The sequence below is a fragment of the Macrobrachium rosenbergii genome, chromosome 12 (assembly GCF_040412425.1).
Source record: "Macrobrachium rosenbergii isolate ZJJX-2024 chromosome 12, ASM4041242v1, whole genome shotgun sequence".
NCBI classification, from domain to species: domain Eukaryota; kingdom Metazoa; phylum Arthropoda; class Malacostraca; order Decapoda; family Palaemonidae; genus Macrobrachium; species Macrobrachium rosenbergii.
This window is the reverse complement of record NC_089752.1, coordinates 31219008-31231163: the sequence shown is the minus strand read 5'-3', so window position 1 is coordinate 31231163 and position 12156 is coordinate 31219008. Positions and strand designations below refer to the sequence as shown.

The 12156-nt window shown below is 37.9% G+C and overlaps 1 protein-coding gene across 2 annotated transcripts in view; it reads right to left on the bottom strand.

The window, feature by feature from the left end:
* Positions 1 to 338: 338 nt before the first annotated feature.
* The window catches only part of meigo (Solute carrier family 35 member B1 homolog meigo), a 94978-nt gene continuing 83160 nt past the window's right edge, over positions 339 to 12156 (bottom strand). For both annotated transcript variants that reach the window (XM_067113819.1, XM_067113818.1), the window contains exons 8-9: positions 9760 to 9913; positions 339 to 1041 (exon numbers count right to left, since the gene is read on the bottom strand). In XM_067113819.1, the coding sequence (XP_066969920.1) occupies positions 968 to 1041; positions 9760 to 9913 (228 nt within the window). In that variant the 3' untranslated portion in view covers positions 339 to 967. The remainder of the gene's footprint in view (positions 1042 to 9759; positions 9914 to 12156) is intronic.

The window sequence follows — 12156 nt, the reverse complement described above, 5'->3', positions numbered from 1 at the left end:
TACCAAGATGACCAAGTCATTTTGATACTCACAGGGCTCACCCAATGGATTTGTTCATAAGTAATAATTGAAAATTGGATCGGTTAAAAGTTATACATTATTTTTGTAAGGGAGCAGTAATGCTCCTAAAATTACAATATCAGTAATTATGGTAATTAAGTAGTTCATTATGACAATTTTATATGGAAGTGCAGAAAATGGACATCAACAGAAAAAGAAGGCAAAATTATCAAAACTACAACTACAGCTGATGACAAAAGATTGGTTCAAAATCATTCTTCAAAAATAGTCTTCTGTTCACATGGTGAGGCAAAAAAGGGGAAGAAAAAGTCCACATACTTAGTTCTCTTAGCAATTTTACTACATTATGTTAAGTAATCAAAGGATAATTCATATAAAAAAATACATTAGTAACTATCAATAAATGAGACCAAGATGGTAAATAGGAGTAATAAATTTTAATTTATACAAATGTACTTGTTGCAGCATCAACAATATGCACAGGATGGATGTAAATTGGACGATTAATAGTGCCAGTTCATTACTACACTGCAAGTGCTGCATACAGTACTTTTTGATTTTGTATAAAACTATAAAAGCATTGTCATCTTCAACACCAATATCTTAAAATAAAAAAAATAATTCATTTATCAACTGCCAACATACAAAGTTTTCTATGTTCCTTCTCATCCTTAGTTCCAGCTGAACAAGCTGCATTTTGTTATGGATGAATTAATATCGTAAAGCTTCTTTCTCATACAGCATTCACCATGCCTAAAAAATTAGTGTATTCAGTAATATAAATAAATATATTTCAACAACTGTAAACCAAACAAAACAACAATCATCCACAATGAAGTTTTATATAACTACGCCAGCAAACATAACCACACACTGTCACTCAAAAAATACATAAGGGAGTATGTAATGTTTGTGTGAGATCCCTGAATACAAACCAATTATACATTTATTCTTTGCTTGCTTTCACTTCCACCACTTCCTTTTTTGGAGCCTTTCCGTAGATGGCATCTAGGGTTAAACCTGGTGAAGGAAAAGATTATATACTTCTATTAACAGGTAACAAAAACCTCAGAACTGTAAAAAAAAAATTAATTTATAGTAGAAATACCATTTCTACAACACAAGTTTTTTTATACTGTCACTAATCACATGCAAGTACGTCTGTGTGGCCAGAATATTCGCAGGTTTACCAGTCTTTTGTCTCTACACGAGAAGAAGGTAGTTGACTACTCTTATGCCATTTGAATACTAAAGTATAACTAAACAGCTTTTCATTTTTTTGTGGGCCTGGGAGAAAGGAACTTATTATGGCTCATGGATTTAAAAAAAAAAAAAAAAAAAAAAAAAAAAATTGGTGTTTTAAAAAAGTTCGTTTCATCACATCTCCAGTAATTATATACATGTCTGAATCAGTATTTAGATACTGCCTGAAGAAGCCAATCCAGTATGTTGGGATGTACAGAGTCAAGAACAAAATCTCTAGTACTTTGTAAGTTTGTAAATAGTATAGCCAAAAAACCTGTGGTGTGTAAAGCAAATCTTTCAGTTTAGTAAAAGCAGTACATTTACCATCAACATAAAATGTCGAATACAAGAAGTCTACACCTCTTGCCAATACCATGAAACAAAGAGGTGGGGGTGAATTGTAATTAAGTGGAGGATAATGAATCCTCAACAGTAAAACAAGGCCTCTGCAACTACTGATCCCAATGACAACAAGCTCAACCACTTATACAAAAACTTTCTTAATCCCTTACGGACCGGAGTGATCTTGTGATCCCCAATAATTGCATATGAAAACCTCCTGTTCGCATCATATGATTATTGTTACTTTGTGCCATGATATCTGAACAAATTTTGAGGGGAAAATGTTCCCATCACTTGTAAGGGCCATAAATGACTATATGGCAACACTTCCACCTCAACTCAGGATGCATGGAGATTAATATAAATTGTGATTTCATGGGGAAATGTACTACATCTCCCTGTCCCAGTTCATTTTGTACATATTTGTCCATAAATATACTTGGGATTACTGTTGGTTTTAGTTCTTATCTTTTGTGATAATTTGACAGCTCTAATAGTAATTTTGCAAAGTAGGATTGCTGTTGGTTTTAGTTCTTATCTTTTATGATAATTTAACAGCTCCAATAGTAATTTTGCGAAGTGCAAACAAATATTAGAAAGAACATGTTTAGCTCACTAAAAGGTACTACATCTCCCCATCCCAGTACAGCTCGTAAATATTTATCCATGAATATATGCAGGGATTGTTGCTGATTTTAGTTATATTTTACAATACTGTATTATGTAAACTGCAATTATAATTTTGTAAAAGTAAGTACTAAAAAAATGTACTAGAACACATATAACTTCCTAAATCAGTGTATTTTCAAGTCTTGGAAAAGACGCCCCACACAGGGTTGGAAGTATTTACTTTTAACTTCCTGTGGAAGGTACAGAAAATTAAAAAAAAAAATTTTCCTTACACCTTGTGCATTTGCTTATTATCCTCTTTCCAATGATATGTTTTTTTTTTTTTTTTTAATTGGCCGACCTTACAATTTGCCCAGTCTTGGGGTATTGTTAGTGCATATTTAGCCTAGCATATCAGGGTTAAAGAAGTGGTAAAGGTAGACTAGCACGGTCAGGTACCTACACTTGAAATAGGAGACAATCCCACATTATGGTTAAAAGCAACACAAATACACAATTCTCTCTTTTCATTTTGCTTACACTTTTGAGCCCATATAGCCTAAGCTATAAAGTTGTGACTTTCAAGGAAAAATTAATGTAAGAGATTTGGGTCATATGGCCTAGTGCTTGAGTTGGGGAGGCCATCCTGCACTGCCTTCCCAGGATGAACCTCATTTGCTTCTGTCTGCACAAAGATCTTGACTGCTAGCTGACACATTGTTTTGGGTCAAATGCTTCCTTAATTTTGAAAATAAACCATTGCCATTGACTTTTCAACCATAACACCTACTGTTCTTCCTATCAAGGACAACAAATTCATGATGGCCTAGAAAAACAGTCAGTAACTCCTGCATGATGATGTGCCATCCCAGGTTTTATGCCTGAGACCATGCCAGTCTACCTTTACCACTTCTTTAACCCTGACAGGTCGTTAACCGGTGGTTATGGGAGTAAGTTGCGGAATACCCCTCAAATCACCTTCCTCCACTGGGTACTTTTCCTTTGGCTGCTGTGAAGAGTGGATTCTCGCTTCACTATCTCTCACCTCTGTTTGTGCTACCTTTGAATACTTGTATTCCGACTCATTCACAGTAAGTACAGCATTTCAAATCGTCAGCGTTGTCGTGTAGCCTAAACGACCTGAAACGTACTGACCCAAATCGCAGCCTGAGTCTTATGCTATGACACCCAGGTTACTTCACTCTTATGTTAGTTTAAATTGTGATCATATCAATACATTGCGTTGTGTATATTAACTAAACTGACAATATGAACTTTACATTGCGTTGTGTATATTAACTAAACTGACAATATGAACTTACTATTGGCATATTCAATTGTTCCTAGCTCGATGTATAGTTAGACTGGCGTAAGCACAGTCTCTATTTCACTACCCTCATCTAAAGCACACCTCAAGAAATTCTCCTTACATTTCGATATGCATATCTCCAAAAGAAGGTTTCCCTAAATGTACTTTAAGATGAATAGGAATACTTAAATGGATTTGTAGAAACTGACAATTATGGCTGCATTCTTGAGTCCTCCACTGGCTAGATCCACACTACGTTACAGCTATGAAGCGACTGCCTTCACGGCCGTCTTTGACCGAAACCAAGCCTTTGACTAACTACCGTGCGACAACCAATCCGGTAGTTAAGAAACATTACAAGTATACTTACAATCAAACACATGCAACAACTAAGACAACATTTTTTACTACTAAATACAAACAACGAAACATAATATCCTTCTTCTACATAATACGCATTTCCACTTTATGTAAATTTAAAGAGAATACATAAAACTATACCACAACTTGCAGAAAAGTACAATCTCTCTTGTTGAAGTTCCGACAACTTGGTTGACTATTTAAATTTTTTTTCTGTACAACTATATTCTCTAAAATTGCTTTTTCATACCAAGTATGTACAAGAAACAGAAGCAAGACATTCCGAGGGGTGTGGATGTCCTTGTGGGTGCTTTGTGTCTCCCATAGTGATTGATCCCCACAGGCACTCTTTGTTTCGGAGGAGGAAGTGTGCACCCATTTCTACCCCTGCAAGCTGTGTGCTGGCTGGGCTGCTCTTCATTTCTGAGAGATTTTGCTAATAATCTGTGAACATAATAATCTGGGGAAGGCCATCTTGGCCCCACACCTGGCTGTAGTTTTACTGACTGTGCTCCTGACATAAAACTGTTGGTCAGGTTGCCTTAGTCTCAGCTTACTTGTGGTGAACGCTGGTCTGCTGGTCAGGGAGTTCCTTGTTGTCCAGCAGGTCGAGCAAGCTCCCTCCCCCACCACTCATTCACCAGAGAAGATATATGCTGGGGGATGCAGAGACAACTACTTTTGCGTTGGACTCGTCAGTTTGCAGATTGACGAATAACTTCTGTACTTACTTTCGACTACTAAGGTTGGTGCCTTGGAGTCTGTCACCATGGCTTCTCTCCATGGTTCCTTGTGGCTTGACATATGATTGAACACTGTCAAACTGTACCATGACAGGTATCTCATCTCAGGAAGTGAGGGCAAACTTCAGAAGGTCATGGGTGTTATTGGGAAAGGCAATCTGATCCTGAGATGGAGGGATATGGCTGTTTACAGTATCCCTCTTCTGACATGTTTCCCATGAGAGTAGTCTCTTGCTCAGGAACAGTTCTTTCTGAAGAGTGCTATGGAGGCAGCTGTGAAGTAAACAGTCTTGTAACGCTGTAACCCACTGGTTAGTGTCCTTTAAACCAGTTGGGTGAAGCAAAGGCACAAGTAACCAATCCCACAGGTGTGGCTAGGCCTTTACTGTCTAGCGTTGGTAGAAAGCCTCCTCCTCCTGTATCCAGACAAGTAACCCACCTCCTCCTTTATCCAGACAAGTAACCCAATCTTCTCTTGCTTAGAAGGAAGGTGAATCTTCCAAACCTTTCGTTCTCCTCACCAAGCCACAGCCAGGAAGGAAGGAAAGGGGAAGAAGGGAGGGGATTGTTGAGGGTGGTGATCCCCTTCCACCACTGGCAGGAGTAGGGGGTTGCCTGTCTCGCCACTGGGTGGTGTGGTAGATTCATGGCACAGAACCCTGGGTAGTTTAAGTCTTTCAGGATGGATACAGGATGCTGTTCAAGGACAGTTGTCCTCCCTTATCTGACACCGATACTGTTCCATCCATGCCCTCCAGATTCACCAAAATCTCTAACCCAATCAGCTTAGGTAGAGGTGATGAAGGAGAAGAGCACTTCAGAAGTCATAGGTGACAGTTTCCATGGATGTACAGTTTTCTTTTCCTGGTGGAAAAAGTAGCGGTTGGAGACTGGTTATTGAACTCTCCCTGTTAAACAAGTTAGTCCTTCAAATTCGTTTCAAGATGGGAAGGCACGTTCAGTGCTGAAGTGTATCAGAAAGGGTGACTTCAAACATTTTGATATATCTGAAAGATACATACTTTCACATACCTATTTATCAAGATTCTTGAAAGCTCCTCTGCTTTGTCTGCAATAGGTCCATGTCCATGTACCAATTCAAGGTTCATGGCTATGAACTGGCAATGACCCCACAGGTGTTTACAAGAATTTTCACCTTGGTGTTGACTTGGGCCCGCTTGAGGAATGTGCACTTGCTGTGTTACCTGAACAAATGGCTACAGTGACTAGTCCCAATGTCTTCTAAGGCTCACTTGCTCCAAGATGAGAATCACCACCTCGCATTTTGCCATGAGTTAGGATCGTGGTAAATTGGGAGAAGTTTGATCTCTTTCCTAATCAGCAAAGTATCTTGGGTGTGCTCATAGACTTGGCAGTGGCGAGAGCCTGCCCTTCAGACTCTCAAGTGAGCAAAGTACAGATTTCATCTTTCTAACTGATTCTACTATCCAGCTCTCTGACATTTCAATGTGTCCCAGAATGGCTCCCTAACCTGACACTGATGCATCTGAAGACAATGTAAGGTCCGGACTCTTGAGGTCTAAACGTAAACCCATAAACAGTCTTGATCAATCTTCCCACCAATGAAGAGAACTCAAAAGATCTGGAGGAACTACCACTGGAAACGAAGAGTTGTTGAGATAAAATTGTATTGGGCTCATTCTTAGGTGGGCCATGTTGATAAACTTCTCTAAAGAGGCCATGTGGCCCAATAGAGACAGCCATTTCTTAGCTGGAAGCTTTCCTGAAGGTTGAAATTCTCTTAGAAGAGGTAGAAAATTGTCTACTCCTTTCTCCATTGGAAAAGCCTGAAAAGATAAGAGTTGATCTTCATCCCTAGATAAACAGTCAACTGGGATGGAAGAAGTGTAGACTTGACAATGATCACAACGCCCAACATCAGGGCTAGCCACAGGAGACAATACTTTTCTTTCAAGATCGCCTGAAATGACCTGATGAGAACTAACCAGTCGTCCAAGTACAGTATAGGAGCATACAGATTCCGAGTAGATGACTCAATCACGCTAATGAAGTCAACACACGGGTGAACACCTGTGGTGCCGTGCTCAGACCGAAACACAGAGCCTTGAATTAGTAGACCTTCCATTTAAAGACAGAGAGTAGAAATTTCCTCAACTTAGGAGGAATCGGGATGTGTAATTGTCCATCCTGTATATTGTCAGAAATCATCCAGTCTCCCTTCTGGATAGCAACCAGAACTGAACTGGTTGACCCCATTGAAAAGGGAGTCAGACAAACAAACCTGTTGACTGGAAACTTCTAATACTGGCCTCCAGCCCCCTGAGGTCTTGGGAACAAGAAAAAAGCATCCATAAAGCCCCAGTGACATCTCTAAAACTAGCTCAATCGTCTCCTTGCACAACAACTGCACTATCTCCTCCTGCAAAACTTGGAATCTCTCTTCATGATGATGGTAAACAGGGAAGAATATTGGTGATGCCGACAGGGGAGGAGGAGTAACAAAAGGTATGACATATCCTTCCCCGAGAACCTTCACCATCCAAGTTTCAGGCCTGAAGCTTGACCAGATACTCCAAAAGCTCCGTAGAGGACCTCATACTGTACCTACAGTGTGAGATTTTATTACCTTGAAAGGGCTTACTACAGGACCGGCTACCAGAGTAGATGCAGGATGCTTGAAATAGGATTTTGAAGTTTGAGTTAAGAATTCTCTGCTATCCAGATTTGAAACATCTTCAGCAATGGCTTTAAATACCTGGGGATTAAGTAGATACTGGTGAGGAGCATCAAAAACAGCTACTGATCGTTGAGCTGGAGCTACTTTACAAGAAAAATATACACACAACTGTTCTCCTTTCTTTAAAACTGAATTGGTAAACGTGAAAATTCTCCTGAAGCAACTGAAATAGCTCTATCAAGGCAAGGCAAAAAACTCCAATGCTGCTTCAAGAACCATTTCTCCTTCAAGAGTAGTGTTGTTTTGCATGGTGCAGCTAAAAAAAAGTTAAGTATACCTTAGTTTTACCAGACCACTGAGCTGATTAACAGCTCTCCTAGGGCTGGCCCGAAGGATTAGACTTATTTTACGTGGCTAAGAACCAGTTGGTTACTTAGCAACGGGACCTACAGCTTATTGTGGAATCCGAACCACATTATAGCGAGAAATGAATTTCTATCACCAGAAATAAATTCCTCTAACTCTTCATCAGCCGGCCGCGGGAATTGAACTCCGGCCCATCGAGTGAAAGTCTGAAGCTCAACCGAGTCGGCTAACAAAAGGCTAGCAAATTAGTAACTGTACAAAGTGCAAGTTCTGCAAAGAAAAATGCACAATAATAGAATCAGGTAACTTTAACTTCTTACTTACTTGCCTGAACAGGAACCGAGGTAGAAGCAGACAAAAGCGATCACCAATCAACTGGGTCACCTTTGGTAAAAAGCGAGGGTAAAGCAAAGCAGCAAGATCCAACAAATGCTTAAACACTGAAGGAGAATCATCTGAATTGGGGCTGAAATCCATCAGGCCAAGTGGAAGAACATGGGTGGCAGAAACTGGTAAATCCTCATGGGAATGAGACGGTAATGAACCCGGACTAGCAGTGATGATGTCACGGGATGTGGAAGGGAAACAACAGGCAACTGGAAAGGAGCTGATGACCCACAACACAGCTGGGATGGAGACGGTTGGATGAGAGGAGGAAGGGGGTTTTCACAAGATGTCACTACAGTAGACAGTTCACTCTCCTCACACCTTAACAACAGAGCCAAGAGAGACGAAAGTTTTGATTCGAGAGACAATCTAGCTGAGGTAACAGCAGGAGTCATTTGTATTTCACAAGAAGCGGTGGAAGCGGAAGGGCTGCTAGTATAAATAGGTACAGCAGACAAAAGGTGAGGAATACGGGGCAAGAGAGGTGGGGACTGAGTAAGAAGAGTAAGAAGGGGAGGGTTAACATCAGAAATGGAAGCAATATAAGATGGTGCTGGGCAAGTAACTGACTGAACATCACAAGTACTGACACGTTCAGAAACTACTGAAGAAACTGGAAAATATGTCTAAAACCTCTAGCTACCTCAACAGGCTCTCATACCCCAATATCACTCTTGCCAGAAGATGATAACGCATGAGTCGGTTGGTATGATCGCTTAACTCTCTCAAATAAATCTTTCAGAGAACATATTGATTTTGAGATGGCAGATGGTTGAGAGAGAGGTGGTGAAGGGCACAGACCATCCCAAGAAACACTGTGGTTCCCTGACAGCAGAAAAGACTAACTGACGCAGGGCAGTCCAGAGGGTGGGCTCCAAGCAAATGAAGGCTTTGTTGCCTCCTCTCTTGCGGGGAAAACCAAAAAAAAAGACGATCACTATGGGAGGAATCGCAATGTTTAGCTACCATATACTTGGTTAAATGTGTATCATAACAGCAAACTAATATCTTCTTCAAGTTTACCTATTCTTTTTTCCTGAACCGTATAGGAAGCATTAGAAGGTGGAGTGGGAGTGAAAGAGGAATCAGATTTATCAAGCAATGGAGGAGCGAGAGAAGGGGCAAAGCTGCCAGAGGGAATAGATGGAGTAGCCTTAAGGCTGGACCTAACTAAGTGCCTACATAACCTATCAGCCTCTCGCATCTTTCAGTACTTCACAAAACTATTCATTCTCTAATCTGACCATTCTTTACATTCTTCATGAGAGGAAAAAGTCACACTCATTACCTACATGAAACAGTGTGTGGCCATCATGCTAACCAAATACAACTGATTAACGCAAAACTTCTTCCTACATAGCTTAGTGCTTATATCTCTGCTTGCCGTAGATGACATAGCTCAAGAGACAAAACAAGCACAATACCAAACAGGAGAAATACAGCCAGAAATATCCAAAATGATTACAGTATAGCTGAATTACAACATGCAAACAAGGACTCGGCAGAAAGAATTCTGACAAGAACACAAACATTTTAACGCAACCTGGTGGGGAAAACAGGCGATTATAGACAAACCTAACCAAGTCAGCCATGTCTTTTTTATTTCTTGTTTTTCTTGAATGCCAACAGCACAAAGATATAAGCTAACTTTAACAGTATGTGAGTCATTCCAAATAATGTATAACAAATGGAGTTATGACAAACAAATAATGGCTTACCAGTGAATACTAGTGATGTTCCAATCCACTGTCGATCTGATAATACATTTCCAAAGAACAGAACTGAACCTAAGACTGTGAAGAACTTCCTTGTAGTAGTGACAATTGAACACGGTAGAGGCCCAAAGTCACTCACCATTAAAAATATGAAGAACTGAAAATAAATACAATTCAGAAAAAACTGTCATACTGGAAATATCATTTGCTCTGAAAGTAATGCAGCCTGGTCTTTCAAAGACATTATTGTAAAAATGTCTTATTCAGTAACCTATCAAAAATACAAATTAACTTATACCATAGAGAAAAATTTTTATTTTTATGATAAAATTAAGTTTTATATATTCAGTACTTACCAAGTAATTACATAGCTATAGTTTCCACTCGCACAGCAGCTTAAATTTTGAAATTCACAGAGACGCTTCTTTTGTTTTGTGTAGGTGACTAGCCCTGCCCACTTTTGGGGAAAGAAAGGACCAACTCGGAAAAGTGCGGCTTGTTTGTGCCCTTATGTCCATGTAAGTCGAGGAGCCAGTCACCAAATTTGAGATTTACCCTACACGGTGAGCCCCTTATGAGTTTATGCATTTTTATGATAGAAGAGGAGCGTGTCCCACACCATAATCGGGACGGCTCTTGAAAATCTGACCTTTCGAACATCTTGATATTGTCATAAATAGAGCCATATATAAATCTATCTCAGTAGCACTGGGTACTCTGATTATCTGCTATGCCACATGCTTGTTTGTTCAAGTAGCCACTTGAGGCAACGTGCTTCATGACAGTATATAGGAAAATAAAATATATTTACATTTAAACTGTTTTTATCATGTGCAAAACCCAATTTACCGAAAAAGTTGTGTTATTCTTCAAGGATTTAGCTGTAATTCACAAAGCATTATCGGTAAATTATGGAAAATTTGTCAAAATTTGCACATTTCTCAAGGATTTTATACACATAAAGAAGTATTATTTCATATGAATAATAAATGTATTACTTGGTCAAAACTGAATGCTACCTCAAAATCCGTAATTTCCATCTTCACTAAACATAATCAAGTAACACACCAATTATCGGTCATGTCAACTCTCATATCATGTATAATGTTATACATTTGTATCGTGGGCACCTAATAAAAAAATAAGATGGACACACACACAAAGTATATATATATATATATATATATATATATATATATATATATATATATATATATATATATATATATATATATATATAAATATATATAATATATATATAATATATATATAATATATATATAATATATATATAATATATATAATATATATATATATATATATATATATATATATATATATATATATATATATAAAGGAAATGGAAACACTGGAGTGCTGCGAGGCCTTTCGACACTAGTCCTTTACTTAGCAGACTGAAGAAATATAAAAGTATGTTTATAAAAAAACCTCATGTAAATTACAGATGGGGATCATAAAGGAAATCCAACACAATTGAAGAATTAGTAGAACTGCCAAAACAAGATTAAATATTTAAGAGGTTTTTACAAAGGATTAGGGTCAACCGTTCAGGAGCAGGGACAGGACAATTAAAAGATTATACAGGTTCGTGACTGACCACCTAAAAATTTTTAGTACAACACAATAATTCTCTTTTTTTTGTAAACAATAACTTTTTGCAAGATGAACATTAAAAAAAAAAATAAAAATATATACAGTATATATATATATATATATATATATATATATATATATATATATATATATATATATATATATATATATATATATATATATATTAAACATATGGATATATAGAAAATATATATCAAGTAGCTACCTTGTAAATAAGTCAGTGATTTTATCTTTTAGGTCTTTCTTGAACATTTTTCGAATACAGGGGTCCAAATAATACATGCCAGGGCTAAGATTAAAATTACAACTGGAAGTAAGCTGGATAATAGTGGACTCCAATAGATTTCTTGAAGAGAAATCTTTCGATCTGGCAATCACTGAACTTTCAGCCCAATTTATCCTGTGGGAGTTTTCACTTAAATGCTTGTCCAGTTTTGACTGAATACTTATGTTGCTTAATACGTACATCTAAATCTTTGCTATTGGCCAATATAAAAAGAGGGGCAATCCAAACATGGAATTTTATATATTATGTTATTGTTTTCTTTAGGGTAGTTTTTTTATTAACATTCTTTTGAGTGTGTTATTATAAGAAAAAACGAGGTTTACATTAAAAGGTTTTAACAATGATTTTATGTTTTCAAAACCACTAAAATAAGGCAAGCTAAGAGTGTTCTTAGGGGTTTCTTTCTTCATGTTACTTTCACTATAAAACTTTTTGTGGGCTTTGTTATAAACTTTTGTCTCCGTTACTTGGAACTATCT